At 32.9% G+C, this 25,943-nt stretch overlaps 3 protein-coding genes across 7 annotated transcripts; 1 reads left to right on the forward strand and 2 right to left on the reverse strand.

Annotated features, from left to right (window-relative positions):
* Positions 1–1,784: 1,784 nt before the first annotated feature.
* Positions 1,785–9,288, forward strand: LOC105134462 (cysteine proteinase RD19a-like). Of its 2 annotated transcripts, XM_011038874.1 has the most exons (5): positions 1,785–2,265; positions 2,489–2,608; positions 3,267–3,513; positions 3,616–3,909; positions 9,243–9,288. In XM_011038874.1, the coding sequence occupies exons 1-4, from the start codon at positions 1,804–1,806 to the stop codon at positions 3,891–3,893; spliced, it is 1,107 nt and encodes a 368-aa protein (XP_011037176.1). In that variant the 5' UTR covers positions 1,785–1,803; the 3' UTR covers positions 3,894–3,909; positions 9,243–9,288. The 2 variants fall into 2 exon arrangements, with proteins under 2 accessions (XP_011037176.1, XP_011037175.1); XM_011038873.1 differs by lacking the exon at positions 9,243–9,288 and having other exon boundaries at positions 3,616–4,107.
* Positions 4,614–12,094, reverse strand: LOC105134461 (V-type proton ATPase subunit a3-like). Of its 2 annotated transcripts, XM_011038872.1 has the most exons (18): positions 11,777–12,094; positions 11,361–11,405; positions 10,976–11,098; positions 10,784–10,891; positions 9,958–10,068; positions 9,663–9,836; positions 8,847–8,984; positions 8,482–8,589; positions 8,274–8,381; positions 7,994–8,142; positions 7,218–7,371; positions 6,820–6,980; positions 6,522–6,728; positions 6,215–6,398; positions 6,039–6,122; positions 5,701–5,891; positions 5,316–5,375; positions 4,614–5,220 (listed from the first exon to the last, which is right to left on the reverse strand). In XM_011038872.1, the coding sequence occupies exons 1-18, from the start codon at positions 11,930–11,932 to the stop codon at positions 5,016–5,018; spliced, it is 2,466 nt and encodes an 821-aa protein (XP_011037174.1). In that variant the 5' UTR covers positions 11,933–12,094; the 3' UTR covers positions 4,614–5,015. The 2 variants fall into 2 exon arrangements, 1 of the variants encoding a protein (XP_011037174.1); XR_843996.1 differs by lacking the exons at positions 4,614–5,220; positions 5,316–5,375 and having other exon boundaries at positions 5,800–5,891; positions 5,974–6,122.
* Positions 12,095–22,025: 9,931 nt separating this feature from the next.
* Positions 22,026–24,015, reverse strand: LOC105134464 (protein SHORT INTERNODES-like). 3 transcript variants are annotated; one of them, XM_011038877.1, is made up of 3 exons: positions 23,735–24,015; positions 22,885–23,579; positions 22,026–22,590 (listed from the first exon to the last, which is right to left on the reverse strand). In XM_011038877.1, the coding sequence occupies exons 2-3, from the start codon at positions 23,138–23,140 to the stop codon at positions 22,232–22,234; spliced, it is 615 nt and encodes a 204-aa protein (XP_011037179.1). In that variant the 5' UTR covers positions 23,141–23,579; positions 23,735–24,015; the 3' UTR covers positions 22,026–22,231. The 3 variants fall into 3 exon arrangements, with proteins under 3 accessions (XP_011037179.1, XP_011037178.1, XP_011037177.1); XM_011038876.1 differs by having other exon boundaries at positions 22,885–23,587; positions 23,735–23,754; XM_011038875.1 differs by lacking the exon at positions 23,735–24,015 and having other exon boundaries at positions 22,885–23,723.
* Positions 24,016–25,943: the final 1,928 nt, after the last annotated feature.

The raw sequence follows: 25,943 nt of genomic DNA on the forward strand, positions 1-25,943 counted from the left end.
GTTATAAAATATAGAAGATAGACATGAACACGTGATCATTTATCATCCAAACATAGCAAAAGATAACCTTCCTAGCATGCTGGATTTTAGAGCATCATTACCCATTAAGGGTGATTATTTTCGGTTTGGTTCGGTTTTTATAAAAAAAAGTCATAAAAATTGGTTTTTTTGAAAAAACAAACTAAAACCTCTTCAAACAAACTGGTTTTGGTTCAGTTCGATTATTTTAAAAAAACCTGTGCAAACCAGTTTGTCTCGATTTTTTCTGATTTTGCTCTATTTTTTCCCATTTAGCTCGGTTTTTTATTTTTTTTGGTTTAGATTTGATTCAGTTTGGTTTTTTCAGTTTTAGGCTTATAAAACCGAAACTGACTGGTTTTTTTGTTCTTTGGTTTGGGTTTGATTTGATTTTTTTTTTGTTTTAACCTTATAAAACCGAACCGGTCTGTTTTTTTTTTTTAATTTTAATCGATTTAATTGATTTTTTTACGGTTCAATTTTTTTAATTATATATTTTAATTTTCTCAATTTAATCAGTCTTTTAGTTTTTTTTTCTCACCACCATCGCCCATAATTTATTTATTTAAAACAACTTTCCAACACCTTCATTGCAATCCCAGCCATAGTAAACATGAGTTATATTCCTCGTATAGAAGACGGCATGACCAAAACTGGCCTCAATATTTGCTGAGTGATATGACCGTGGACGTGTGAAGCTGCATCACCAGACCAATACATTGCATATATCTGTATGAATCTTTCATTTATATTTGTCGGTTCAATCGAGGAATTTGCATAGGAAGAAAAGCCTAAAAGAAAAGGAAAAAAATCAACGATCTATTTACTTGTTTACCAGGCCTCCGAGATGCCCTCCATCACTAATGGACAACGGCGGTGTAACGCAGGAGCCGATTGATTCTGTTCTTCACAGAGCAATCTCCGTTTGTAATGTTTTATGCAATGTCGAACAAAAAGGGGCTCGAAGCTGCTGCCATGGACTCCCCTTCCGTGTAGCGAGCATATTACCCACCACAGAATGCTACGAGCAAAACAACATTCAGCCATGGCGTCTAAGCCTATTGACTTTGGTACGTAGCTCCTTGTCAAGCCTTTGTGTATTGTTAATGCTTTTTCAAAATTAATTTTTAATTAAAATTAAGAAAAATGGTTTTCATAAGAAGTTTTAGCAAAGCAGCCCAAAAACAACATGCAAGCAAACATTCAGCCCAGCCCACTAAAACTTTCCCCTGTACTAATGGGCCTCTGTAGCCCATTTTCACACACTTTCCAAGAAGTAGCAGACACAGAAATAACTTCCCAATCCGAAACCGCCAGTCCAAAAAGAAGAACCTATCATTCAAAAGTCAAACGGTTCACCTCTACCACGTGTCCTTCTCCTATTGCCTCTTCCTTTCCCTTCTCCCTAAGCAACAAAAGGCCCAAACCCACCGTTACGACTGTTAGATGAGCACCACCTACCCCCTATTTTACCATTTATGGTCCTTAAAGTTTCGACTCCTGGCCACATTAAACCCTTTACTTTATAGAGGAACCTTCTCTATGACTTTCTAGAATCTAGGTGATTTCTTGTGGGAAAATAACCTCAAGAAGAGAGACAAATTGGACTAGATAATAAAAATTGACTCTTGAAGGATGATATATGTACCTTATCTCATAATCCACGCAATCCATTCGTATATTTATATCTATAATAAATAATGATAATAATAATAACAAAAACAAGTACGAATCTTTTTTCTATATAAAATCTCTCTTTCGGTAAGCGTTCGCCTTCATTCAACAATGTCTCTCAATCTCTCTCTCCTTGTCATTCTCTCTCTCCTCTTTATCTCCGCAGTTCAAGCGGACGCACTCAACGGTGATGATCCGTTGATCAGGGAAGTAGTGGACGGTCAGGATGCGTCATCATCAAACCTGTTAAGCGCAGAGCAGCATCACTTCTCGCTGTTCAAGAGTAAATTCAAGAAATCCTACGGCTCACAGGAAGAGCATGATTACCGGTTCTCGGTATTCAAGGCTAATCTGAGACGCGCGGCGCGTCATCAGGCATTGGACCCAACGGCAAGTCATGGAGTGACTCAGTTCTCCGATTTGACTCCGGCGGAGTTTAGAAAGCAGGTTTTAGGGTTGCGCAGGTTGAGGTTGCCTAAGGATGCGAATGAAGCTCCGATTCTACCTACTAGTGATTTGCCTGAGGATTTTGATTGGAGAGATAAAGGAGCTGTTGGTCCTGTTAAAAATCAGGTCTTTTTTTTTAATCTTGATTTTTTACTCTTTTTTTTGTGTTTTTAATTGTAATATGATGGGGTTTTTTTTCTTTTTCAAGGATGGTTTTTTTTTTTTTTTTTTGGGGGGGGGGGTGGTTAAGCGTTGACTTGTATTAAATTCGTGGATTTTTAGCTGTTATTATTTGGGGTTATCAAGGTTAATATTGATGGTGATGTTGATTTTGTTTTGTTGGGGTCAGGGTTCGTGCGGGTCGTGCTGGAGTTTTAGTGCCACAGGAGCTTTGGAAGGTGCCCACTTTCTTGCAACTGGAGAGCTTGTTAGCCTCAGTGAGCAGCAGCTTGTGGATTGCGATCATGAGGTGTGATTCTTTGCAACTAGTCTTTTAACTTTTTAATTATTTATGTTTCATGATGTTTTTTTTTAAGGGTTGAGCACATGAAGACTTTCGGTACTTGAAGCATGGTTCGTTGTTCTATAGTGATCTAAAATTAGAGTAAACATGCTAACTTTGATGATTGATGTTTATTCTTGGTGTTGATATCCATTTTTTATTGAAGGTTTTAGCAAGGAAGAATAAAAGTTTCTTTGCTATGTTATTGGAGTCACTGAACGTTGTTTGTTTTCAATCTTCAAAATCATCAAGTTTATAAATAAAAATATTGAATAAGTATCTATCTGGCAAGGGTTGTTGGTTATCTTTCGTTCAAGATATATTGATTTTCAGTCGGTGTTCTGGAACGTTGTTTATGAATGGCGGCATTCTTTTCATGTCGGAGAGTTCATTCAATTAATTAGACTTACAGATTCAATGTTCTCTAAAACCTTGCAGTTTCCTGTTGATGGTTCAACGCATGCAGTAACTGCATAATATGTTGACATATTGCCTGGAATTAATTTCATTTTGATGAGAAATAAAGAAGTGAAAACAATTCATTGGATCACATGTTTTTTTCAGTAATGTGGTTAATAGATTATCTGTTTTGTGCTCTCTAAATTCAGCTCATTTCTACATGCAGTGTGATCCTGAAGAACCAGATTCATGTGACTCTGGATGCAATGGTGGGTTGATGAATAGCGCCTTTGAGTACACTTTCAAAGCTGGTGGTCTTATGCGTGAGGAAGACTATCCTTACACTGGTACTGATCGTGGTACTTGCAAATTTGACAAGAACAAGGTTGCAGCAAGAGTGGCCAACTTTAGTGTTGTTTCCCTTGATGAAGATCAAATTGCTGCAAATCTTGTGAAAAACGGACCTCTTGCAGGTAAATGAACTTGAGTTTTATTGGTTGAGTGATTATATCTCTTTTGACGCCCACAATTGTAGTGTTTAGTTGTGTATAACTCCTTGCTTTGCTCTAATACAGTGGCCATCAATGCTGTGTTCATGCAAACATACATTGGAGGAGTGTCATGCCCATATATCTGCTCAAGGAGGCTGGATCATGGAGTGTTGCTGGTGGGATATGGTTCAGCTGGCTATTCTCCTATCAGGATGAAGGATAAGCCATACTGGATCATCAAGAACTCCTGGGGAGAAAAGTGGGGAGAGAATGGATTCTACAAGATTTGCAGAGGTCGCAATGTTTGTGGAGTAGACTCCATGGTCTCAACTGTTGCTGCTGTGCAGACCACCTCCCAGTAGGATGCGAATCCTAATATGATTTACTTATCATTGTAAATAAGGTTACAATTAAGTCATACATATCTGCCTACCATTTTCAATCAAATCATAGGATAGTGGAATTTCTTCGAAATTTCCCATGCCTTGGGTCTGCAAAAGCAGCTGTACTATGTCGTTTGTCTTTCTAGTGCAATCAACCCTTTGAAGACTTGCAATGCTTGTCTTTTTTCATCTATGTTGCTGTGGCAACATGCGATATCATGTCACCGTAGTGCTTAAGAAAAGATTGAACGGTTTGTACAACGCGGCATGTGGACCGATCTGCATGCTGCGTTATGGAATCAGTTCAGTCGATAAACCCTATATTAGAAGACAGCAGATCGGTATTCAATCATTGGTTGATAATGCAGGAATCATAGCCGACAGTGACTATATAATTAGTATTCATCGGATTCGTGCGGTCGACATACCTAAGAACGCTTCTAATCATGCTAATGAACACGACATGAGGGAAACTTGATTTCTGCAGATGCCATCAACTCTCCGAAGCAGCCTCGGACACCGCAACACAAGCAAACTAATGACCGGTGACACCAGAAAATCAAGACTTCTTGTCATGAGCAATAAATAACCACAATCGATCTGCTCTTAAAACCTTAGGTCTAGTTTGGTTCCGTTGTTAAAATAATCGGGCATTATGAGATTGTTGTCAAGCCCTTCAGTAAAATGTCAAATGAGAACAAATAAATAAAAAGTGGCTGTAAAATCCAGACGTTACATTAAATACAAGCGGATAAAGTCTTGTTTTCCGCACACAACTATAGATCCTAGCTTTCCACATATTAACAACAAAAAAAGTTTAAATAAATCAAAAAAAACTTATTATTACACTTGGCCATAGCTGCCCATCACATACAGAAGACCACTTCCCCTCTAGGAAGCTGCCTCGTCCTTTAAATAACAAATAAAGGATTGGACAAGATAAGCAAAGGTCCGAAAACAGAAGCTTCCTCAAACTCCCTGCAAGATACATACATACCAATCACGTCTCATCATGTTCCCAATGAAAAACAAGCAAACAAATCCATGCCCATACACAATGACTTCCGTTTTTGGCAGCAGCTATGATTGTAAATCGGTGTGTCATTCTACCTCATCATTTACTGATGCAAATGAAAAGGGATAAAACTTGTAACCATCTCCCTCGTAGAATTTATTTTGGAATTCCACCCAGTGAAGACGCAAGGCATGTAAGAAGGCACTCAGAGTTTCCATCACCAGCAATACACCAACAGTTACGAAAATAAAGACGATAGCACCAACAGCAAGGATGATAATATTGTTGTACCTGTGGCCCATGTAAAACACAATATTAGCTAGAATCCAGATTTGAGTATAATTGGTGCGTGCATCCACACAACATCACAAGAAGCGTTAACATACCCCCACGCAAGGAGAAGGACCTTCTCGTAGAATACACTAGACAACTCCGAGTGCGCAAGACTGTAAAAGAAGAGGCAACATAAAGCGTACAATTAGCTCCCATCAAGGGGATCAAATAACCATCAAACAGAAAGATGAATTTTTTGGAAATATAGAGAAATGACTACAACTACGTGGGACCATATCCAGGGGTGGAATTCAACATCATAGAAGGACAAGAGAGGATGTTTCCATCTATGCATCTTTTATCAAAAGAATACATAGATCACTCATCAAGAAAAATCATGCAACATAATCTAAAATTTTTAACTCTACCAGTTACATGCAGGATTGAAAACTAAATTTGAACTCAAATGCTGCTTGACTTCATTTTCAAATGACAAACCTGAGGGCCCATAATCGAAGATACGAAGCTGTGTTTGAGACTGCTCCCAGTACAAACTCAATGGTATGTATCATCTGATGTACAAAAACTTCACTGAATTCAAATTCCTCATGACCATGTGAATCATGGTTCGCCTCCAATTGAAGAGACTCCTCAGTGCTCTGAAGTGGCATGTATGATTCACCTTGCATCTGGGAAAAACATTACAATCAGAACTGATAAAGAGAGAGAACAAATTATAATGCTCTTGTTTATGGTCTGCATGCTACATACATAGACACATGTATATATACTTTAAATCATGTTGTGAAACTTGGTGGTTGAGAACTATATCATACAGCTTGGTGTTGCATCTTTAAAAGGAAAGGCTTTGGGAGTAGCATCCATGGTACCGAAACAAGGGCCAATAGCAATAGCACAAGCTGAAAACAGAATATACAAGATGAATTAGTAGGATGCCCGCATCTCATATACATGAAAGATAAAGTGAAAAGCAGCAGAAAATGGAGTCCACCTGTACAGTTTTTTGCCGAGGAAAAAGCTGATTTTCTCCCAACTCGTCTGTTGGACTCAGGAACATGTATATCATCACATGGTATAAGTCAGCTTGAGAACCAGTGCACCACTTCAGAATGATAAGGAGTGACAAATAGCCAAACAAGCTGTTTAAAAATATAATTTGGGGGATAAATTGGAACCTGGAAAATGCATGACAATGGCCAGCTTTAGAGAACATAGCATTTTTAAAACTCCAGTCGGGGAAAAAAATAAAAAAATGAAAGATGCTGAAGCAGCCAGCAACTGAGTTTTTCAAAGCTTACCAGACATTCAGGCTGTTTCTAAAGTATGCTGCATTGAAATAACTCAATATGATTCCAAGGTTCATTTGAGCAACCCCAAGAAGGATTGACATTTTCATCTTCAGAGAGTTGAGAAAAGGCAGCTCACTGCGGCTGCCATGCCATACAGGATCTACACCAAATGGGTAAGTGGGGCGCGCTTTTATCAAACCAACTGTGGTAGCATCCCTGAAAAACAGGAGTGCATGGGACTGTGATGTGAAAATTGAAAGAGCACAGTAAATGAAGATTTTATAGCTGGTAAGTTTAAATCAAATACCTGCAAGAGAGATCGCGGCATGCATATGCTGATGGAGCAAATAGTTCAAAGGGGACCGAGAAGAATTCGTTATATATAATACCAGTGTAAATTGAAAAGAGTGCCATCATCAGGATAACATAACGACCACCAAAGGTCATTTCAGTGATATCTCCAAGTTTCTGATGAGCAAAACATGTACAATTTTTTAAGATGCTAACCACCAGGATGCATATAATATAGGAAAAAATAAGGCATGCAAAAAATGACAATCTTTTAGAACAAGCCTAATCTTTTCCTGAGATAAGCCAATCCTGATAGTAAGAGAAGTCAACATTCAATACAGAACAATACAATAGTCAAGCTAGACATCAAAGTATAAAATGTCCTATCAACCATCAAAATTACCGAGAGATTACCTGGCCAGAAAGTTTCTTTTCCCTGATTATGAAGACTAATGCTGCGAGCAACAAACAAATTCCATGCCCCCAATCACCAAACATGACAGCAAAAAGAAAAGGGAATGTAACAATAGTGTACACGCCTGGATTTGCTTCTTGATACTTAGCCACCCTGCAATCATGTAAAACAAAATCATCTTATTTGAATTTACTAATTTCAACAGAACAAAAACAGGCAAAACTGGCATATGAATGTTTGGCGCTCACACCTGTGAGTTCACACATCATGTGTGACACATGCAAGTAAATGCTACATTCAACAGCAAACTAAACAATATTTTGTACAGAAAATAGGGAGGCATGTTCCTAAACAATCTAGCCTAGTCTAATTGTATGTAAAACTGAACCCATTCCATGCATTTGGATTGTGCAGCATGCAGCTGTTTAGATCATCTTACATGATGTAGCACAAACAATATGGATGTGTTGCCAATTTAAATGCTAGTAAACAGAGCTGATATGTGCATTACTCCTACCTAGGTTGTTTTGATCTATTTCAGGTTTCTAAAACCTAAATTTCATGACATTTGATTGCTCTCAATCAGTTCTTTCTAATCCATTCTTTATAGTTAGGAAGATGCAGCTAAATGTCATCATTGGAAAATAAATTTAAGGGAAAGGAAAAAACAAATCAAAACCGATTAGGTACTTCATAGGTAACAATGTTGGTGGTGATCTAGCATATTAATCAAGAAAGCAACATCATTTAGAATGGCCTTAAGAGTGAAACTCACCCATACGCATCAACAATATCTTGAAAAGCAGAAGTAAACTTGTTTGTGTGGAAGTATGTAGGTGGTGACTCTGATGTATGTAGAACCTGGAAAATTGTTCCAACTTGTGAGTTGGAATCAAATGCAGCTCTCTGCAGTGCATCCTGGATCTGCAGACATCAAGTTCAAACTTATTTTTTGTGCAATCCAATTCGAAAGGTTTCATGGTCCGTATCAGTTCAGAAATGCGATTCAAGATTTCCCAAAACAATGCCCATTAAAAATTAGTGTCAGGATTTACCAGATTTGTAGCAAAAACAGGACTCCACCCCTCAGCAACAAGACACTTCTTGGTCACATCCAGGCTGAGCATGTTCATTGTGTGGTAGATGGATTTCTCCTTCCTCGTCTTCATGAGTTCGACAAGATTGTTAGTGGCTGAACATGATCTAAAGAGTGAAATATCATAAATGTACAACAAAATTGAGTAAATACAACTATGAACAGACCAAAGTGTTCCACTGCACAAATTGATCACCAATAGTCTTCAACAATTTACTCTTCTGAAGCAATCCTGCATCTATAGCAGTTCTCAGCTCAGCAAGTCTTCCTGAAACCTGCAATATGAAGTGAGTGGACATATCATAATCAATCAGAAAAAGGTAAAAGGTTAATAGTAAATGCATAAAGCAGTTGAGTATGTCTGATAATAACAATCTAGATATATGGACAATGGAAGTTTAAGATGCATGGAGAAAAATGACAATGTCAATACATGTAAAGAAGCAAGCAGCAGTGTGACAAGACTTGGAAAGAGCAAAAATTGCAATTGTCATTAATGAGATCGAAACATCAACAAAGGTATAGCACGTACTTCAGAGATCATTTGAACTTGTTTTCCAAAATCCTCAGTGAAAGAGTAACGATTCGCACCAAATGCTTCACAAATTTTTAGTATTTTGGTCTTTGCTCTTTCTCCCGAATAAAAGACAGCAAATACATTCTTCTCAACCTGTCAACATTCACAAATCAGAAACTTAATGTGGCAAACAAAAATAGGTGACAATCAAATTCATTTTCTCCAAGAAATACAGAATTCATCCACTAAACAATAAATAAAGAAAGGAACCAGTGACTTAAAATAAATCACACAGCCCTCATATTTTAACTAGAAACCTAACAAAACATTCACTGCTGGATTCAAATTTCAAACAAACAAGTGAATCATATACTAAAACTCAGGCAATTTGCATGGAAAAAACAGTATATGATTTGATTTGATTTGGATACTTGAAACAATTTACAGGAAGAAACATTATGTCATCAAAAAGCCAAAGCCATTCAGTGAGCCACTTTTACAGCAGCCTTCATGCAATTAGGACTGTATAAGTGTATCTAATGCATCAATGAGTGCAGCAGACAAACTTCTGATATATCATATGCGACTGACTAGTATAAGTTAGCATGGGCATGAGCAGTGCAAGGGACATGTACAAATGGGATACAGCAGTAGGGTAAAATTTCATTAATAGAGTAAAATTGAGAATTACAACTGTGCTAGACTAATAGAGATGAAATGATGACATGATGCACAATTACAGTTCATTATTGTTTCTGTGTCATAGATACATGAATGTTTATAAGGAACAACAAGAATAAAATGTTCAGCAGAAATGCAACCAAAATCAACCTTCTCTCCAGAAACAGGATCAATGACAGGTTCCTCTACGGCAGCCTGCCTGGTATACACATTACCCCGGGTAGCACGAAATATAATTCTTTCAAATAGCATAGACTTTTCTTTGGAAACAAGGCCAGTAATAAACCCCAACTTTACTTGTTTTGATGACTCAATTGATATTTCCTACAGAATAGCCAATCAACTATTATTGTTACAAATATAAATATGAGGATCAAGTAACACTGCTACACTAGAAATAGGATAAAGAGGCATTGATAAACTAACAAGTAATTGAAACTCATACTCTGTCCTCTAATAGAGGAGTATCTAGTGATTCTTCGCCAGTTTGCTGGGATTCTATTTCATTTTGCTGAGCAGTTGCACTGCTAAAGGCAGAAGAGAAAAACCCACCAGCCTACCAAGAAAAAGAACATCATTGTCTTGATTATTACCCAGCATTACTGTAACATTTGCTGATATGCAAACAAAAATCTAATACATAAATGAAGTTCTGATGAGAAAAGGCACCAAAGTAGGGCTAGCATGATTATGAACCAAATTATGTAATGACAGAATATGAAGTCCTGAAAACATTAAAAAAAAAAGAGTTGAAAAATGGATGCCTGTTACATAAATTTGCGAGACTTGATAAAGAAAAGTGACTGTTGATAGCATTTTGACTCCACTCTATAACACTAGATTATCACACATCACAGGAACTACAAGACTTGGTTTTACAGCACAATTGAGTTTCTCAATCATTGCAAACAAGGCTGGTCAATTAATGAAATCCAAGACATGCACCATTATCTGTCAATCAAGGTTGCTTAAGAATGCAACTTGAACAAGAGGCTCAAAAATATAAACACTAGACACCATACAAGAAAAAATCATTTGGTGAATTCCTTTATCTACTGATATCCATTACGTCAGTTAAATGATTTCTATGTGTGCTACAGGAAATGTGTTCTTTCCCCTCTTCCAAGTTTAGTTTACAATTTACCTTAAAATAAACCAGTCACAGCATGTCTACTTAAAATTATCAGAAGTGCCAGCTTCTCCATGGTGTGTCTACAAGTGCTAATAGCAGAATGATTACCAATGGGTCACAAAACAAAAAATAGCCATACCTTGTTGAGGACAAGCTTATATTCCACAAGCTCATTATAAGAGCGCAGTAATTTTTCATTATTTGTGTTCATTTCAACCAGCTCTGCCTCAAATTCCCCAAGTTTTACCTATGACAACCAAAAAAAAGCAAAATAGTAAGGGCATGGCCCATCTAAAACATTTCTAGCAGCACATTCAACTTTGTAGCATACCTCTAGGTCATCCACATCAATCTCAGTTTGTGTCATAGGTTTAGTTGAAGGTGTAACACCTGCCTTCTCCATTTGTTCCATGAAAAACCGTAGCTTTCGAGCCATCTCTCCAAATTTTTTGATCTTACAAGAAGGGGGAAAAATCAACATTTCCACCACTAAAATCTCACTCCATTACCAACTATAAAAAGGCATCATAAACAGATATCTAAGGTAAACTTTAGTCTGAGAAAAAATCTACACTAGAAAATGCTATCAGATACTAAATCATGAGATACTCCCAATCCATGAAAATAGTAGTGATTAAGAGTACCATATGCATTTAAAATTCTTCTCGAACTCAAAATAGGTAAGAGCTCGAAATGGACTCGGAACATAATCGCACCTGAGCAGCATAAGTTCTCTGAAACGGACTCTTATCTGCATTGAGCTGCAAACAGGAAATAAATAAAAACACAATGAAAGCTCATCAATCGCATCACGTTCTTTCACTACCAATCCCGAGAGAAACAATATTTTGCCCACAAAAACAAAAACCCTAACAACAAAAAAAAACGGAGTTGCAGTCTCTATTGAAGTCCCTTTTATTCTCCATGTAGCCATCAGATTTCACAAAATCACATTTCGAATTTCGATTTAATTATAATTTAATTACAAATAAGAAAGATTACCAGCAGCACGGAAAATAATAGTAAATAAATAAGAAATCCAATTCGATAAATGAACAATCAATTCAGCATCAATTAGAAGAAGATAAGGAGAGATGGATACAGAAAATGAGAGAGAGGAATGTGTACGGACATCTTTGAATTGGAGGAGACCGAGGTCTCCGATGTAAGAGACAGTGTGGTGAGCAGATTCGATAGGGATGATAAGCTGCACCAATTGCATCGCTTCTGACCTGAACAGATCCATCGGCGGACAGCATCCTCCTCCTGCTACTCTTGCCTCCGCCATTTCCTTTCCCTTCCTCTCCTATCCTGGATTCGATTTGTCTCTCTGTATCTCGCAAGTCACAGAGATTGATTGAGATTTTTTATGAATTTATTTACTGGGTTACTGATTCAATCAGGTGAAATTGTTTTCTTTTTAGGAGACGTGAGAGAACAGAGGGAGGAGATGTCGTTTTTCTTCAATTTTCTTTTAAGCGAACTACCACGTCACCTTGCTTACAAGATTTGGTTGTTTTACAGTTATATCCTTAGATTTTTTTCTGTTTTTTTATTGGATTATATATTTCACTTGGTAGAAAAAAAAAAGAAAAAAAAATAAATGAATTCTATTTTAGGACGTTGCCTTTCAGTTTTGTCTTAAACCTGTTTATTTATTGAAAAATAATTTTAAAAAAAATTAAATTTTAAAAAAATAAATTTTAAAAAAGTAAATTATTTTTTAATACTTGGTAATGTATTAAAAAATAAATTAAAAAATACTTTTTAGTATTTGGTTATATCATAAAAAATAAGCTAGAAAATAACTTATTAATATTTTATTGTTCTCAAGTTTATTAAAATAATAAAAAACAAATTTTACAAATTAAAAAATTGAGTGAGAATGAAATTAAAAAAATTCATAAATTATCTCAAATAAAATAAATAATAATCAAAATAATAGAGATCAAATTTAAAAAAAAATAAAAGATGAAGAAATTAAAATAATAATATTAACATTTCATAAATTATTTCAAATAAAATAAATAACAATCAAAAGAATGAGGATCAAATTGATAGATAAAAAATTTTAATAAAAAAATAATAAGGAAAAGAAAATAATAATTTTAAAAATGAGGACCAAAGTTAATATAAAAATTAAATTTTAAGAGATAAAATTGAATAATAAATATTCAAAACAATATGTGTGTGTGTGTAGTAATTAAAAGTTTGAGGGTCAAATTTGATATAACCAACAAAGAATATGACATTTTTAAATTTTTCACAACTTTCGGAAAGTGTTTTCCGTTCAAATTTTTTAGGAAAACACTTTTCTGGAAACCAAATCAAATTCTTTTGACTGGAAAGTGTTTTCCGTTGACCAATTTTTCTAATGGCAAACAAATACAAAAAAGTTTGAAAAGTGGTTTTTCAAAACCACTTTCCAAAAAACAAACATGATCTTAGATAAATAACGAAAACAAACATTACATTCCATAAATAATAATAATAATCCCCAATATATATGGATTCCAAATTAATCATTTTAAATAAGATTAATTATGATAATATTAGCAAATAAAAATATCTTAATGTCATGAAAATACATAATAATAATCTTTTATTTTATAACACTAATCATTCATTTTATTTTATGAGTAAAATAGCCTAATTATACAGGTGTGAAATATATTTTGCTCTAATCTTTGATGAATGGCAAATACAATAATGCTAAATTAAATTGAAGACCAGTAAATACCATATATATATATATATAACTTCATAAAACTAGAGTAAATTTGTATAATTTTTTTTTTAATATGAGAGAGGATAAAGTTATTATCTTCAGTAATGAATGTATATAATGGTACTTAAAAGAATGATTAAGAGAGTCTTAAATAATTATTATCAATTAAAAAATAATAGAGTTGAGCTTGGAAAGCGTAAAATGGTAAAACTAACTAAAATATTTAGTCTTGATTTTTAATATACTTTTTAAAAAATAAAGCTCGAATATACTCCAAGCCAATGTTATATACAGAAGCTTTTTATTGCAGAAAGGCGGTCGATAATGAAATTGAATTTATTATGAATAATCATACATGAGAACTAGTGGATCTTTATCTTGAAAATAAATAATTAGGTTATAAGTAAATCTTTAAAAGAAAGATGAAAGTTGATGGCACTTGATTAATACTTAAAAATGCATTTTTATCAAGACTTTATATCATCATGTTGCACTTGAAGTATCAATAACTCTTTAACTAAAGTATGTTTTCTAATAACATATCTAATAATATAAGATACTTTTAATTTGTAGTAAATATTCATTTTAAATGCAAGCCTATCACATAAATGAAAGGATTGTTGATGAGTTTAAGAACTAAAATTGAAATGACAAAGAGATGGTCAAACTTAGAAAAGAGATGCTGGTGCAGTCCAAACTGGAACATTGTTTGATAATTGGGTCATATCTGGAGCTATAGATCTCGGATTTAGGTCTACTTTATATGAATGAAAAGACAAGATAAGATAAGAATTGTCATCAAGTCAAGAGTTGGTCACGCACTCATCAATTGGTCATCAAATTAATAGTTCCCAATTTTGGCCTATAAAAGGAGATATTTGCCATGCATTTAGGCATCTTTGTCTCCAGATCAAGATCATATTTTTGCTTCTCTCTTTGTATTTTTGTAATGATTAAGTTTTGCTTTTATTAATTTTAAATCTATACCTTTCATTTCCTTTCCTTTACTTCACTATTTGGTATAACCGACACCTGTACTATAAAATGAACTTGATTTGTTGTTAACATAAGTTATAAACATAAATGTCTGACAACATTTACAAGTATTAACATTATTCAAATAAAATAATTAATGTAATCATGTTAACAATTTACAACTTGATTGAAACCTCCTTTGTGTGTGATTTTCAATTCAATAATAAGAGTTTATACTATACTTGTTTGACATACCATTAACTATTAGTGAATCCTCTAACCTTGATATTTGTTGTTATTATTGTTTAATCCTTACATTGATCTTCTATCTCAAAGTTCTCATCAACTTCTTTATTAGTATTAGTATTAGTATTATTGTTGTTGTTGTTGTTGTTGTTTATAATTTATACAATTAACCTCCATGTGATTTGACTTAGTCTTACCGAGTTACTTATAACTTCAACACTCCTGCACTTAGAAAAAGACATCAATCTTTTAGTTGTGTCAACACTATTGGTAGATATAAAACTATACTTGTTGTTAAAGGTTTTAAATAATAAAAAGTTATGGATGATTTTGACATATATTTACTCATGTTAAAAATAACTTTCATTCGAATATTAATAGTCATTGTAATTAATATTAAGCTTGAAATATATCAAATGGATATAAAAACAACTTTCTTAAAATGATGATCTTTATAAAGAGGTTTACATGGAACAACCTGGAGGATTTATTGTCAATAGACAAGAAAAAAAAGTTTATAAACTTGTCAAATCATTACATAATTTGAAACAAACACCTAAACAATGACATAAAAAATTTAATAAGGTTATGTTATTAAATAAATTTAAAATGAACAAAGTTGATATATGTGTTTATGTTAGAAACACGAATAAAGATTATATCATTGGATATCTCTATGGAAAATATGCTTATTTTAGATAGTAATAATCAAATATATTAAGAAAATATTAATTAGATAAGTTTAACATGAAAGACTTGGGTGTTGTATATTTCATAATAAAAATAAATATTACCAGGACATTTGATAAATTGGTATTGTCTCAATTTTATTATGTTGAGAAAGTTCTTGAAAAATGTTTTAAGGGTAATAATAGCATTGTAAAAATAATTATGGACATAAGTGTTTATCTATTCAGAAATAAAGGCAAGATAATAACAAGCCAGTTAGAATATTTTCGGATAATTAAGAGCTTGATATACATTATAAATTGCACAAAACCTTATATTGTTTACTTAGCATACTAGGTAGATTTTTAAGTAATCCAACTATAGATTATTAGAAAGTAATACAAAAGGTTTTCAAATATTTGAGGTATACCGTTTACTATAGAATACACTATATTGGTTATCTAGCAATACTATAAGGATATAATAATGCTAATTAGATATCCAATACTAAGGATTTAAAATCTAGAAATGAATATATCTTTCCACTCGGTGGATTAAATGTGTCATAGAAATGCTCCAAACAAGTATTTATCATTATATTCATAATAGAATCAAAGTTTATTACTCTTGATAAAACTATAAAAAATGCCAGATGAATTTGTAATTTCTTAAAGGATATTTCATGTTGGTCAAAGACCAGTGCTAGTTATTTATATTCATTGCCACTGTCAGTCAACAATTAGAAAGGTTTAAAGTAATATGTATAATGATAAGTTTAAATATACAAGTCAATACATAATATCATTAAGTACTTGCTCTTAAATGAAATTATTTTCATTAACTTTGTAAAGTCAAAGAAAAATATTGTGGATTTACTACCTAAAAGTTTGTTAAGAGAGCTTGTGTATAAATTCATCAAGGGAAATGAAGTTAAAGCTTTTAAAAGATAAAAGAGTGTAATGATGATAACCATACCTAGTTAATTGGAAACCCCAAAATCCATAGTTTTAAAATTCAGCTCGACTCAGTGAGTCAACCTAGTTGACTCGGCAAGACCTGATCAAAAACTCGGTTGCAACCTATTAACTAATTTTTTATTTTTTACCAAAACAACATTGCTTTGATTTGTTAAAAAAAATAAAATAAGGTTGATCTAAGTGACTCGATCAAAAACCCATGACCCTGGCTTTAAGTTGGGTCGATCACCGGGTCAGGTTTAAAAACACTGTTAAGATCTAGATTCAAATAAAAAACTAAGTCATATAACATTCTCAGTAGCACTAGAAAATATTATTCCATGTTCATTCCTATAATAAAATAAGTGATAGTTGTAGTGTGATAAAAAGTGAGTCGAGCTCTTAATTATTTTCTTATCTTGGTATACCAAATGAAGTATAATATAATACTTTTAATGAAAGATTACTTGTATGAGTAAGAAATATGATTATTTTTCAATGAATTTTAATAAAGATTGAATGCACTCATGAATCTAAGAGTTTTTTAAGGCAAAAATTAGCACAACAGCAAGAACCAAATGAAATATCTATGTAAAGAACTATATTTGTACTATTGTCTTGGTTTACATAAGATATTAAATAGTTCAAGACATCACATTCATTATTTAGTCGAGTAAATCCATTAGTATTTCATTAAAAAAGGTTCAAAGACAAAAGCTACCTATCATGATATAGTAATCTACCAAATCAATATCTCTCAATAAATCTTTGAGTCTTTTTCAAACTAATGAGATGATTTCCATTCATCAAGGGGATTGTTGAAATTTTGTTTTAATTAAATAAATTATGGGTGAATAAGAAACTAATCTTGAAGAACCTTTAGTTTTCTTACATAAAATCCTTGGTTTTTCTAGATTTAATTCTTGAATTATGATGGCCAATTAGAGATTAATGATAGTGGGGATTAATTCTTCAACCTTTTAGCTTTCAAAATTTACTATAAAAGTGAGAGGTGAAGAAAGGGTTTAATTCGAGAATTTTACATATTAATTTTTTCACTCTTTCTCACCTCATTTTTACTCTTTTTATTCCTTTTTATATTTTGATTTTCCTCTTAGATCTAAAGCTTATGTTCATCTTGATTAGAAATATTTGAGTTACATAATTTTTTATTCAAAGACCTTATTTAGAATTGCTTCTAAACAAAGGTTGTGGTGTTGGAATCTTAGAAAACATATTGCAAACATCCTTATTGTACAAGTTATGAGCAATAAAACCCTAAAGTTAAAAAATTCATCATTGACAACAACAAAATTAAGATTCATTACTTTAAAATGTTTCAGTAAGTAAGTATATTTTTTGTTTTAATTTAAGCATTTGTCTTAAGTTTATAAATTTAAACATGTATAATCTTTTCTTTCTTGTTTAACATGCCTTTATGATAAACTATCAATCCATACTAGTTATTTTTAAATTACAATTATATTACATAAACTAAACATATTTATACACTACTCTATTTATATTTATAAACTTTGGTTTATAGAAACGTGGTGGCGCATGCCGTAAAGGTGTGGTTAGGGTTGATTCTGAAGTGGCAAAGCGTGATTGGTTGGTTGAAGGAGTAATTGTAAAGGAGCGGTATGGTGTATCAGCATCTGCACCGAGTTCACGTGGCCAGAGAACAATATGTATTGCTGATTGGGTTGGACGCGAGTTCATCAAGTGATGATGGGTCGCCTGGAGAGGAGTCAGAAGCCATTAATGCGGAGCTAGAGACTATTTAGGCATGGAGGGAAAACACGAGAATTTCTTCTAGGTTGATTTCATAAGAAATGGAGGTGATTTTCACACCAGATTATCTTAGGCTTGATGGGTTTGTTTCTGGTCTTATTAACAAAGTCTTAGGCTGCTATTGTTATTCACCAATTTTATATTTGCTTGAAATGATAATCGTAGAAAGGTAACAAATTAAACTGTGTTTTGTATTGCAAGACCCACTAAAAAATTAAATTTGAAACATAATTTTTATGAATAGTTTTTACATGTTTTTTTAATTAAATTTCATAAAATTCTATTTATTTTTGCATTTCAAGAACATATTTAAAAAAAATTTGAATTTTATTTTATTGTTTTCAAATTTCATAAAACCCTATTTATTTTTGCATTTTAAAAGCATATTTGAAAAAAATTTGAATTTTATTTTATTGTTTTCTTTACTTTAAATTGATATATTTTTTATATTTTTAAATCATTTCAATGCACTAATATTAAAAATAATTTTTAAAAATCATTTCAATGCACTAATATCAAAAATAATTTTTAAAAAATAAATAATATTATTTTAATACATTTTCAAATAAAAAGTATTTTGAATGGTAAGCGCAATGATATTTTTATCAAATATTTTATACATGTTTTTTTGCTATATATAAACTTCAACTATAATTTTTATCAAACATATATTTAAATTCAACTAACCATAATTAACTATATTCTTTTAAAATTTATTTTTAAAAAAATTACAATCATAAAAATTATCTAAAAAACACAGTTAAAATGAGAGGCCCAATGGATAGGCTATGACTTCTGAATCCCAGGCTCTTGCTTTTATAACCACAAAACCCACAGCATGGTCGAAGCTGCTCATCAGACGTGTGTGTGTGTGTGTGGGTGTGTGTGAAGCGAGAAAACAAACCAAAACACAGAATGATTGATTAATTTCATCAATGAAAGAGCCATATTCAGCAATGATTTTCTGGTTCTAATATACATGGATCACATAAGCTTAATTTGCAGGAGGATTCGGTCACATAATTGGATATAATTAAGAGACAATCAGAGTATTAATCTGCACCCAAGAAAGGAGTAAACTAGGACAAGAAGTTATAGATGCCCAGATGATGTCGTTGGTACATAAACTAATTAGCAGATTAATTAATCTCTATATATACTAGATTAAACACACGATACAGAACTGAAGATTGCCTGCCATGAAATGTACACATTACTATGAGTTACATTCAAATTTACATCCAGATACATATCGGCAAGCCATCTTTACCATGGCCGGTAAGAACCTGAATGATCTTCGAAGTACAAGAACCAGAAAAATAATAATACATAAATTACAATACAGTTTAATCTGTTAATTTCAATCGTGTTTTTTTTTTTTTTACAAGTTTTGCAAGCATTCTAGTTATTCAGTGATCCTGCAACTTCATCCGCCAAGAAAGATTGAAATCTACCGCTTACGTGTCTTGTCTGTTATGCCATGGCTGCAATAATACATGTAGCTACGTAGAAATAATAGAAAAACACCATCTTTTCATGCGGGAGACATTTTGGCTCTCCATTTAATATATAAGCACACCAGCTAACTGTTCGGGTATAGTACTAAAAGTATTTTTTATATATATAGTACTAAAAGTTGCTGTATAGGGTAATAAAATACTGACATTGAGTGAAGGATTGAGTTCTAAACTAATATATATATATATATTGAATTTGATAAGCATAGGCATAGGATAGCACCCGTTAATTTATGCAGCTTAGGAACATATAGGCATTTAATAGCCCGGAATGAGCATCTAGACTTTTATCCAAAAAAATAATCACATATAGTTGGATTCATATATCTAAATTTTTTTTTAAAAAAAAACATAAGAGGGGTTTCTTATGATGCTTAATTTAAAAAAACAAAACATAAGAGGGGTTTCTTATGATGCTTAAGAATATAAATAAAACAGTATTTATTTCTGTTTTAATTAATTTTATGCTTGTAGCACTAGTTGATTCGCTGTTAATCAATCATAGCTATAGAAGACAATCATGCATGATCTTGGTAATTCATGCTTATCAACCGCATGCATTCATGCTTATCATCAGAAAGATTGTATAGCATTTAAGCCAAAGCACTAGTTGATTTGCTGTTAATTAATCATAGCTATGGAAGACAATCATGCTTGCTGTCCTTGCATCCAATGACGATCTTCGCCAATAATTTGAGTTTAGTGTCTTAAGGGAAAATTAACAATTACCAGAATGATGCAAGTTCAAGCATCGAAACTCTTTAACAGTCTAGCTAGCTAGCAGCTCATAAATTAGGCTCCCTAGCTTTGTCTCTACTAGAATATAGATGATGGCGTGTTCTAGTTCTGATCTCTTGTCATGCACAAGGTCTCGTTGTTTGATGAGATTTGATTTCCCTCTAAGAAAAAGAAAAGAATTTCAGAGCAGTTTGAGACAGCAGGAAACAGCCTCCTGCCCCCAAAGACACATTACCATAGCAAAATGATGCCTAACAAAACAAAAAAAGTACTTTATATCTTTGCACTACCAAACTACTAATAAAATAGAAGTCCCATCTTCTATTTAATTAATAAAGGATCGGTGCATGTATCTTCTAGGCGAACATCATGAATAGGATTTTTCTTGTTTGAGAAGAAAAAAAAAGGCTAAAGAACAGCACTCTCATAGGGGATGCTTGTGAGGTTTCTCCGGCATGCAGGCCATGCTGTCTGTAAAGGATGATGTCTGGGAGTGAGTTTTAATATGTTTTTTTATTAAAATTTAATTAATTTTTTTAATGTTTTTGAATTGTTTTAATGTAATAATATAAAAAATAAAAAAATATTGTTTTAATAATCTTCCAAAAAACACAACCACTATAAAACTAATAAACACCCTCGTAATCTTTTCACATAAAAACATCATTGGTCCAATCCCCTCTTGTGTCTTTTGTCCCATCCAAATTGTTGTCTATCTTCCATGAGAAGTCATTTGATCTTTACAAGCAAAGGATCTTTAAAACTTTCTTTTCTACCTTTCTGAATGAGAATCCACTTAAAAATTTCTGAGTTAGGCGCAGCATCTTCACTCAATACCTAGCCATTCCACAACGACTCTTGTAGCATGGTTCCATCTCCAAGTACAAGGGATATATTCGAGTGGCTGCGTCTCTGAGAGTATCAATCTTTTCCCATAGTTTTTTAATTAGTACGTTTGTCTCTTCAGCTAACATTAGAAAACCTACCTAAGCAATAGGTTTATGAAGCGCTTTCAGATAAAGTCATCATCTCCAAAATCTCACAAAGATGCCTACCAAATCTCTCTCTCCTTTTTTTTTTTCTGGTTTAAACCATTAAGTATCCAACTTTAGGGTTTAGCTTATGCTTTATAGTGAGAGTGTGCATGATTCTGATTCCCTCCTCCCCCTCCCAGAAAACAAAAGAATGCAATGAGTACTAAACTAGAAGTGCATTTTTCACTCAAGATCTATATTAACGTGACATACAAAGACAATATCCTGTTAAGATCAGACACATGAATCAACGAGAAGACATGATGACTATGCATGTCAACGTAATATTAAGCATTTTCCTTCTTTCTGCGGTTGGTAATTCTAATTCCTCTTCAAGAAAACAAAATCAATAAAAGCTGATGACAAGCATTACTGTGTTTCCTTTTTCTTACAGACGTTCCAAAGTGGGTGTTTGTGTCTTCCTGAATATTTTGGCTTTGATGCCCATGCATTGGTGAAAAAACTATAATAAATAAACCTGTAAAAGCTATCTTAATTACTTAAATCTTCGTAGCTTCTCTCTAAACACACAAAGAAGCAGATACAGTCCAGCTTAAGGCCGGCAAAGAAACGGATAAACTGGAAAAGATGGCTTCGAAGTTCATAAACAACAATTTAGGGAGATCGAAGAAACATTAAACCTGGGCTCAGAAGATAAAAAGCAACAAGGAAATCAATAAGAAGACAAAATGAGCATTAAATTATTTATATAAATATATTAAGATTTGAACAAAGAACAAAATCTCCAATTATTCATTTCTAGTTCAATGGATACTCATAGGAAGAAACATAAGCACGAATATGTGGCGATTTATGGTAATATAGAAGAGAGGAAAATCCAATTTATGATTGACAAAAAAAAGTTGGGGATCCTTTTAACATTTTAATTCCCTTCTTTTTGATAACTACAAAAATTAAGACTGATGAGCCCTAAGATTTTGGGTGCAGGAAAAGTTGCGTACCGGACATGGAAGCAGTAAGGGGAAATGGATATGAAGGGTGGGCAAGAGATTCTGCAGCACCTGAAGTTGAAGCTAGAGCGCCAGGAGTTAGGGCACCTGCACTTGGGAGATTAGGCTCTTGAAGTTGTCTGGAAGAGCTTTCACCAAAGTAATAACGACTTTCATGAGGACCTTGATCGTAGAGAATTCCCTTGAAAACACGGCCTCCTATATTAACACTCGTTTGATATGCAAATTGATCAACTGATTCATCAATGGAGCTCACTCTAAAGCAACGAAATGTGACTGTTGTGTTCACTTCAGCAGGAAAATTCTCGATTTCTAAACCTAAAAAAGACCCAATATACACCATTAAAACTCTTAAAAATAAGCAAATCGTTAAAACAAAGATAAACTTCTTGATGAAAGATAAGGAGAATCATGTATATGGATATGCAATATGCTCTTTGTCATAGCTACACCCTTGACAGTAGAATAGAATAAAGAGGAGTGCTACATAGCTATGTATATGGATTATTATGGTCATCACATACATATCTAGCAAGTGATATGGTTTTCTTGAGTTTTTTCTTGACAATATCTAAATAGTACAGAATAGATCTAAAGGAACTGTAACAGTACCTGTTGAGGGATTTTCTCTTGGCCTTTTAGGGTTGTGTCCTTGAAGCTGCTGTTGTTGACAAGGCAAAAGATTTTGAGCCCTCTGTCGCCGTTTACAAGCGGGAACCCAAGTGCTCTTAACATGTGTTTGACACTGAAATCCTTTACTGTTACAGCATGTTCTGCATCTCATGTAAACACAGTCTTTCTTAGCTTGGTTTCCACATTCTTGACACCTTGAGCCCCCCAAATTACTTCCTTGTCTCATCATCATCATCACCACTACTCATCACAAAAGAAAAGCCCCACCATTCCTCACTGTTGAATTCCCTTCTTTTCAGCTCCTACTTATCCTTGTTCAACCTTTCTACAGTACCAGACTGATTCAACAGGGGTTTTCTTTGGGAAGGTGATCTTGTTTTGATGGTGGTAATGGATGCGTTGTTTGTAGTTTTGGGTTGGTGGGGTCAAATCATTTGGCTTCTTATTTTTTTGTTCATGACCACGCTTACTTCGTGAGAACTGTAGGATTCTTCAGCTTTTGCAGATACTACTCGAACTAGTAATGCTTAAGAATCATTGTTTTGGTAAATTAAGTGCTCATAAATGAAAGAGTTACCGCATAGGAAGAATGGTAGCCGCCATAAAACCATCGATCATCAGTGCTTCAAGTATTCAAAACCCATTCATTCTCCCAGCGGCCGTTACCCAGTGAGCTATAGCACTAGTAAAAAAGCAAATAAAGAATAGGCATAGTACCGCTACTGATTAATAAATAAAGAAACATGTAACCAAATAATAATAATTTAAAGAGACAGATGAAGAAAAGAAGGGACTTGTCTCTCCATTTTATCAATTGAGTTAACTATACCTGATTTGATTGGAGTACTGGGCTGGCTAATGCATGCTTTGAATACAAATTAGTACTGCCAGATTGTGGGGTATTTGTTTGAAGGGCTAGGAGAAAATGTTTTTTACCCTCCATCGCCTTCACATGACTTGATCAGTTTGGCTCTTTGTGGCCATGATAGGGATGGTTTTTGTAATGGATGAGCTTGTTTGGCACTTGGCTACAGACATGTATATCATAATGCAAAAAAAAGTAAGGATTTGATGATTCAATATTTGAGCATCCCCAACAACATCTATGATGTTTAAAAAAGTGTGACTCCATACTGACAGCGCTATCACTCACTCGTCCTCGCATTTAAAAGGGACCGCGCTGCCGTGACAAAGCCAAACACACGCACACACCAGGTTAAACCGCGACGGTCTTTCCTCCTCCTCCTCTTGTGTACTTTCTGTACGGATTTTGTTTAATTATTGCCAGTCAAGAGGCTCCCTTTATGGTATTTACCATAAGCTAATCACTTCAGAACCTCATGCGTCAAACACATCATCGCCCAGTCAGAGGATGGCTGCCTTATCAATTATGTCAACAGAGAAGAAAAACGACCTCTGTTAAGCTTGCAAGAAGCCAAGAACATTTATGATCACAATCTTGGGTTATCGTGATGGGTCCTCGCTAGCAAAGGTTGTGTTTAATGGCAGCGGATATCCTCATGGTTTCATGCGGGATTTGTCAATTTAAACCATATGATTTGAAAAAACATCAACTGATTTCTAGAATGTGTCACGTTTATTTCTCTATGTATCTCCTTGAATCGAAATGAATTTTCATCACCTGGAGAATACATGTTGAGAATGTTCTTAGAGTCAACATTTTGTGTTGACTCTTGGACGGTCGGACACGTGTCAAAAACTCATTCATCATATATAATTCTTTTCCCTGCAATATCAAACCCAATTAAGTTTTTCAAAAAGTTTCATGTCCGTATAAAGCTTCGATAAATCTCTAGAATTTATTTTTATTGGAGTTTGGTCCTTATTTCACAGTACCATTTCTCTCGCTAATTTCATCAAAATCAAAATTTATTATTATACATAATAAAAGATACGGGAAAATCACTGTTTTCCCATATTTAAATTTACTATAGATTAAAATAGTAATTTACATTGCATTCTTCTCTTATTTTTTTACACTTTTTTTTTCCCAACTTCCCTTTTCTTTCGTTTATTTTTTCTCTTTTTTTTTCCAACTTCCCTTTTCTTTCGTTTATTTTTTTTTAAATTACTTTCTTGTTTTTTTCATTTTTCCTCCTTTTTTTTGTTCATTTATTTTTTAAAAAAATTATTTTTTTTAATTTTATTTTTTAAATATTAAACTAATTAAAAATCTTATTTTATAATTTTATAATTTATTGTTTTTCCATATAGTTTTTCTTATAAGGAAATTATTGTTTTCCGTAACAAAATACACGGTGGATTACATCAGTAATCCACAATGCATTCCATTTTTTTTCTTTCACTTTTCTTCTTTTTTTGGTATACTTTTCTTTCACTTTTCTTCTTTTTTTGGTATTTTTTTTTTAACTTTTTCTTCTTTTTTTTTTCTTGTTTTTCAACTTTCCTCTTTTAATTTTTTCTTATTTTCTTTTTTATTATTTTTTCTTGTTTTTCAACTTTCCTCTTTTTTCCTTTTTTGTTCATTAATTTTTTTTTAAAAAATATCTTTATTAATTTTAATTCATTAATTTTTTTAAAAAAATTATTTTTATTAATTTATCAAAACAATTTAAAAATATATCTAAAAAAATAATTTTAAATATTTCTTTTTCAAAATTTACCCCTAAAACGAGGTAGTACCTGCCTGACTTTTTTTTTTTTCTTGATTATATTTGTTCATTTTATTTTTTATATTGAGCTAATTGAGAATTTAGTTTTGTAATTTTTTTTAAAATATTGTTGATTGCTACAGTGTTTCTCCATATGATTTTTTTATTTTGTTTTTTATGATTTTCTTTGAAATTATATTTTTTATTTTATTTTTTAATATTGAAATGGTTAAAAATTATAATTACAATATGTGAGGAAAGCATTGTAACTTTCCTCACAAATTACTGTGAATTACTACAATATTTTTTCCCACATGATTTTTTCATGTTTTGTTATGTTTTTCTTTAAAATTATCTTTGTTAATTTTATTTTTTAAATATTAAGCTGGTTAAGAATTGCAATTA

The sequence above is a fragment of the Populus euphratica genome, unplaced genomic scaffold (assembly GCF_000495115.2).
Source record: "Populus euphratica unplaced genomic scaffold, PopEup_1.0 scaffold104.1, whole genome shotgun sequence".
Lineage (NCBI taxonomy): Eukaryota > Viridiplantae > Streptophyta > Magnoliopsida > Malpighiales > Salicaceae > Populus > Populus euphratica.

What these genes read in the sequence shown, in the direction of transcription:
- LOC105134462 (XM_011038874.1), top strand. Translation starts at nt 1,804, where the DNA reads ATGTCTCTCAATCTCTCTCTCCTTGTCATTCTCTCTCTCCTCTTTATC. An exon ending in TTGGTCCTGTTAAAAATCAG is followed by an intron (nt 2,266 to 2,488) that starts GTCTTTTTTTTT and finishes TGTTGGGGTCAG; the next exon opens with GGTTCGTGCGGGTCGTGCTG. An exon ending in TTGTGGATTGCGATCATGAG is followed by an intron (nt 2,609 to 3,266) that starts GTGTGATTCTTT and finishes TTCTACATGCAG; the next exon opens with TGTGATCCTGAAGAACCAGA.
- LOC105134461 (XM_011038872.1), bottom strand. Translation starts at nt 11,932, where the DNA reads ATGGCGGAGGCAAGAGTAGCAGGAGGAGGATGCTGTCCGCCGATGGAT. An exon ending in CTCCTCTATTAGAGGACAGA is followed by an intron (nt 9,837 to 9,957) that starts GTATGAGTTTCA and finishes GCTATTCTGTAG; the next exon opens with GAAATATCAATTGAGTCATC. An exon ending in CTCGGCAAAAAACTGTACAG is followed by an intron (nt 6,123 to 6,214) that starts GTGGACTCCATT and finishes TTCTGTTTTCAG; the next exon opens with CTTGTGCTATTGCTATTGGC.
- LOC105134464 (XM_011038877.1), bottom strand. Translation starts at nt 23,140, where the DNA reads ATGATGATGATGAGACAAGGAAGTAATTTGGGGGGCTCAAGGTGTCAA. An exon ending in AAGAGAAAATCCCTCAACAG is followed by an intron (nt 22,591 to 22,884) that starts GTACTGTTACAG and finishes GGTCTTTTTTAG; the next exon opens with GTTTAGAAATCGAGAATTTT.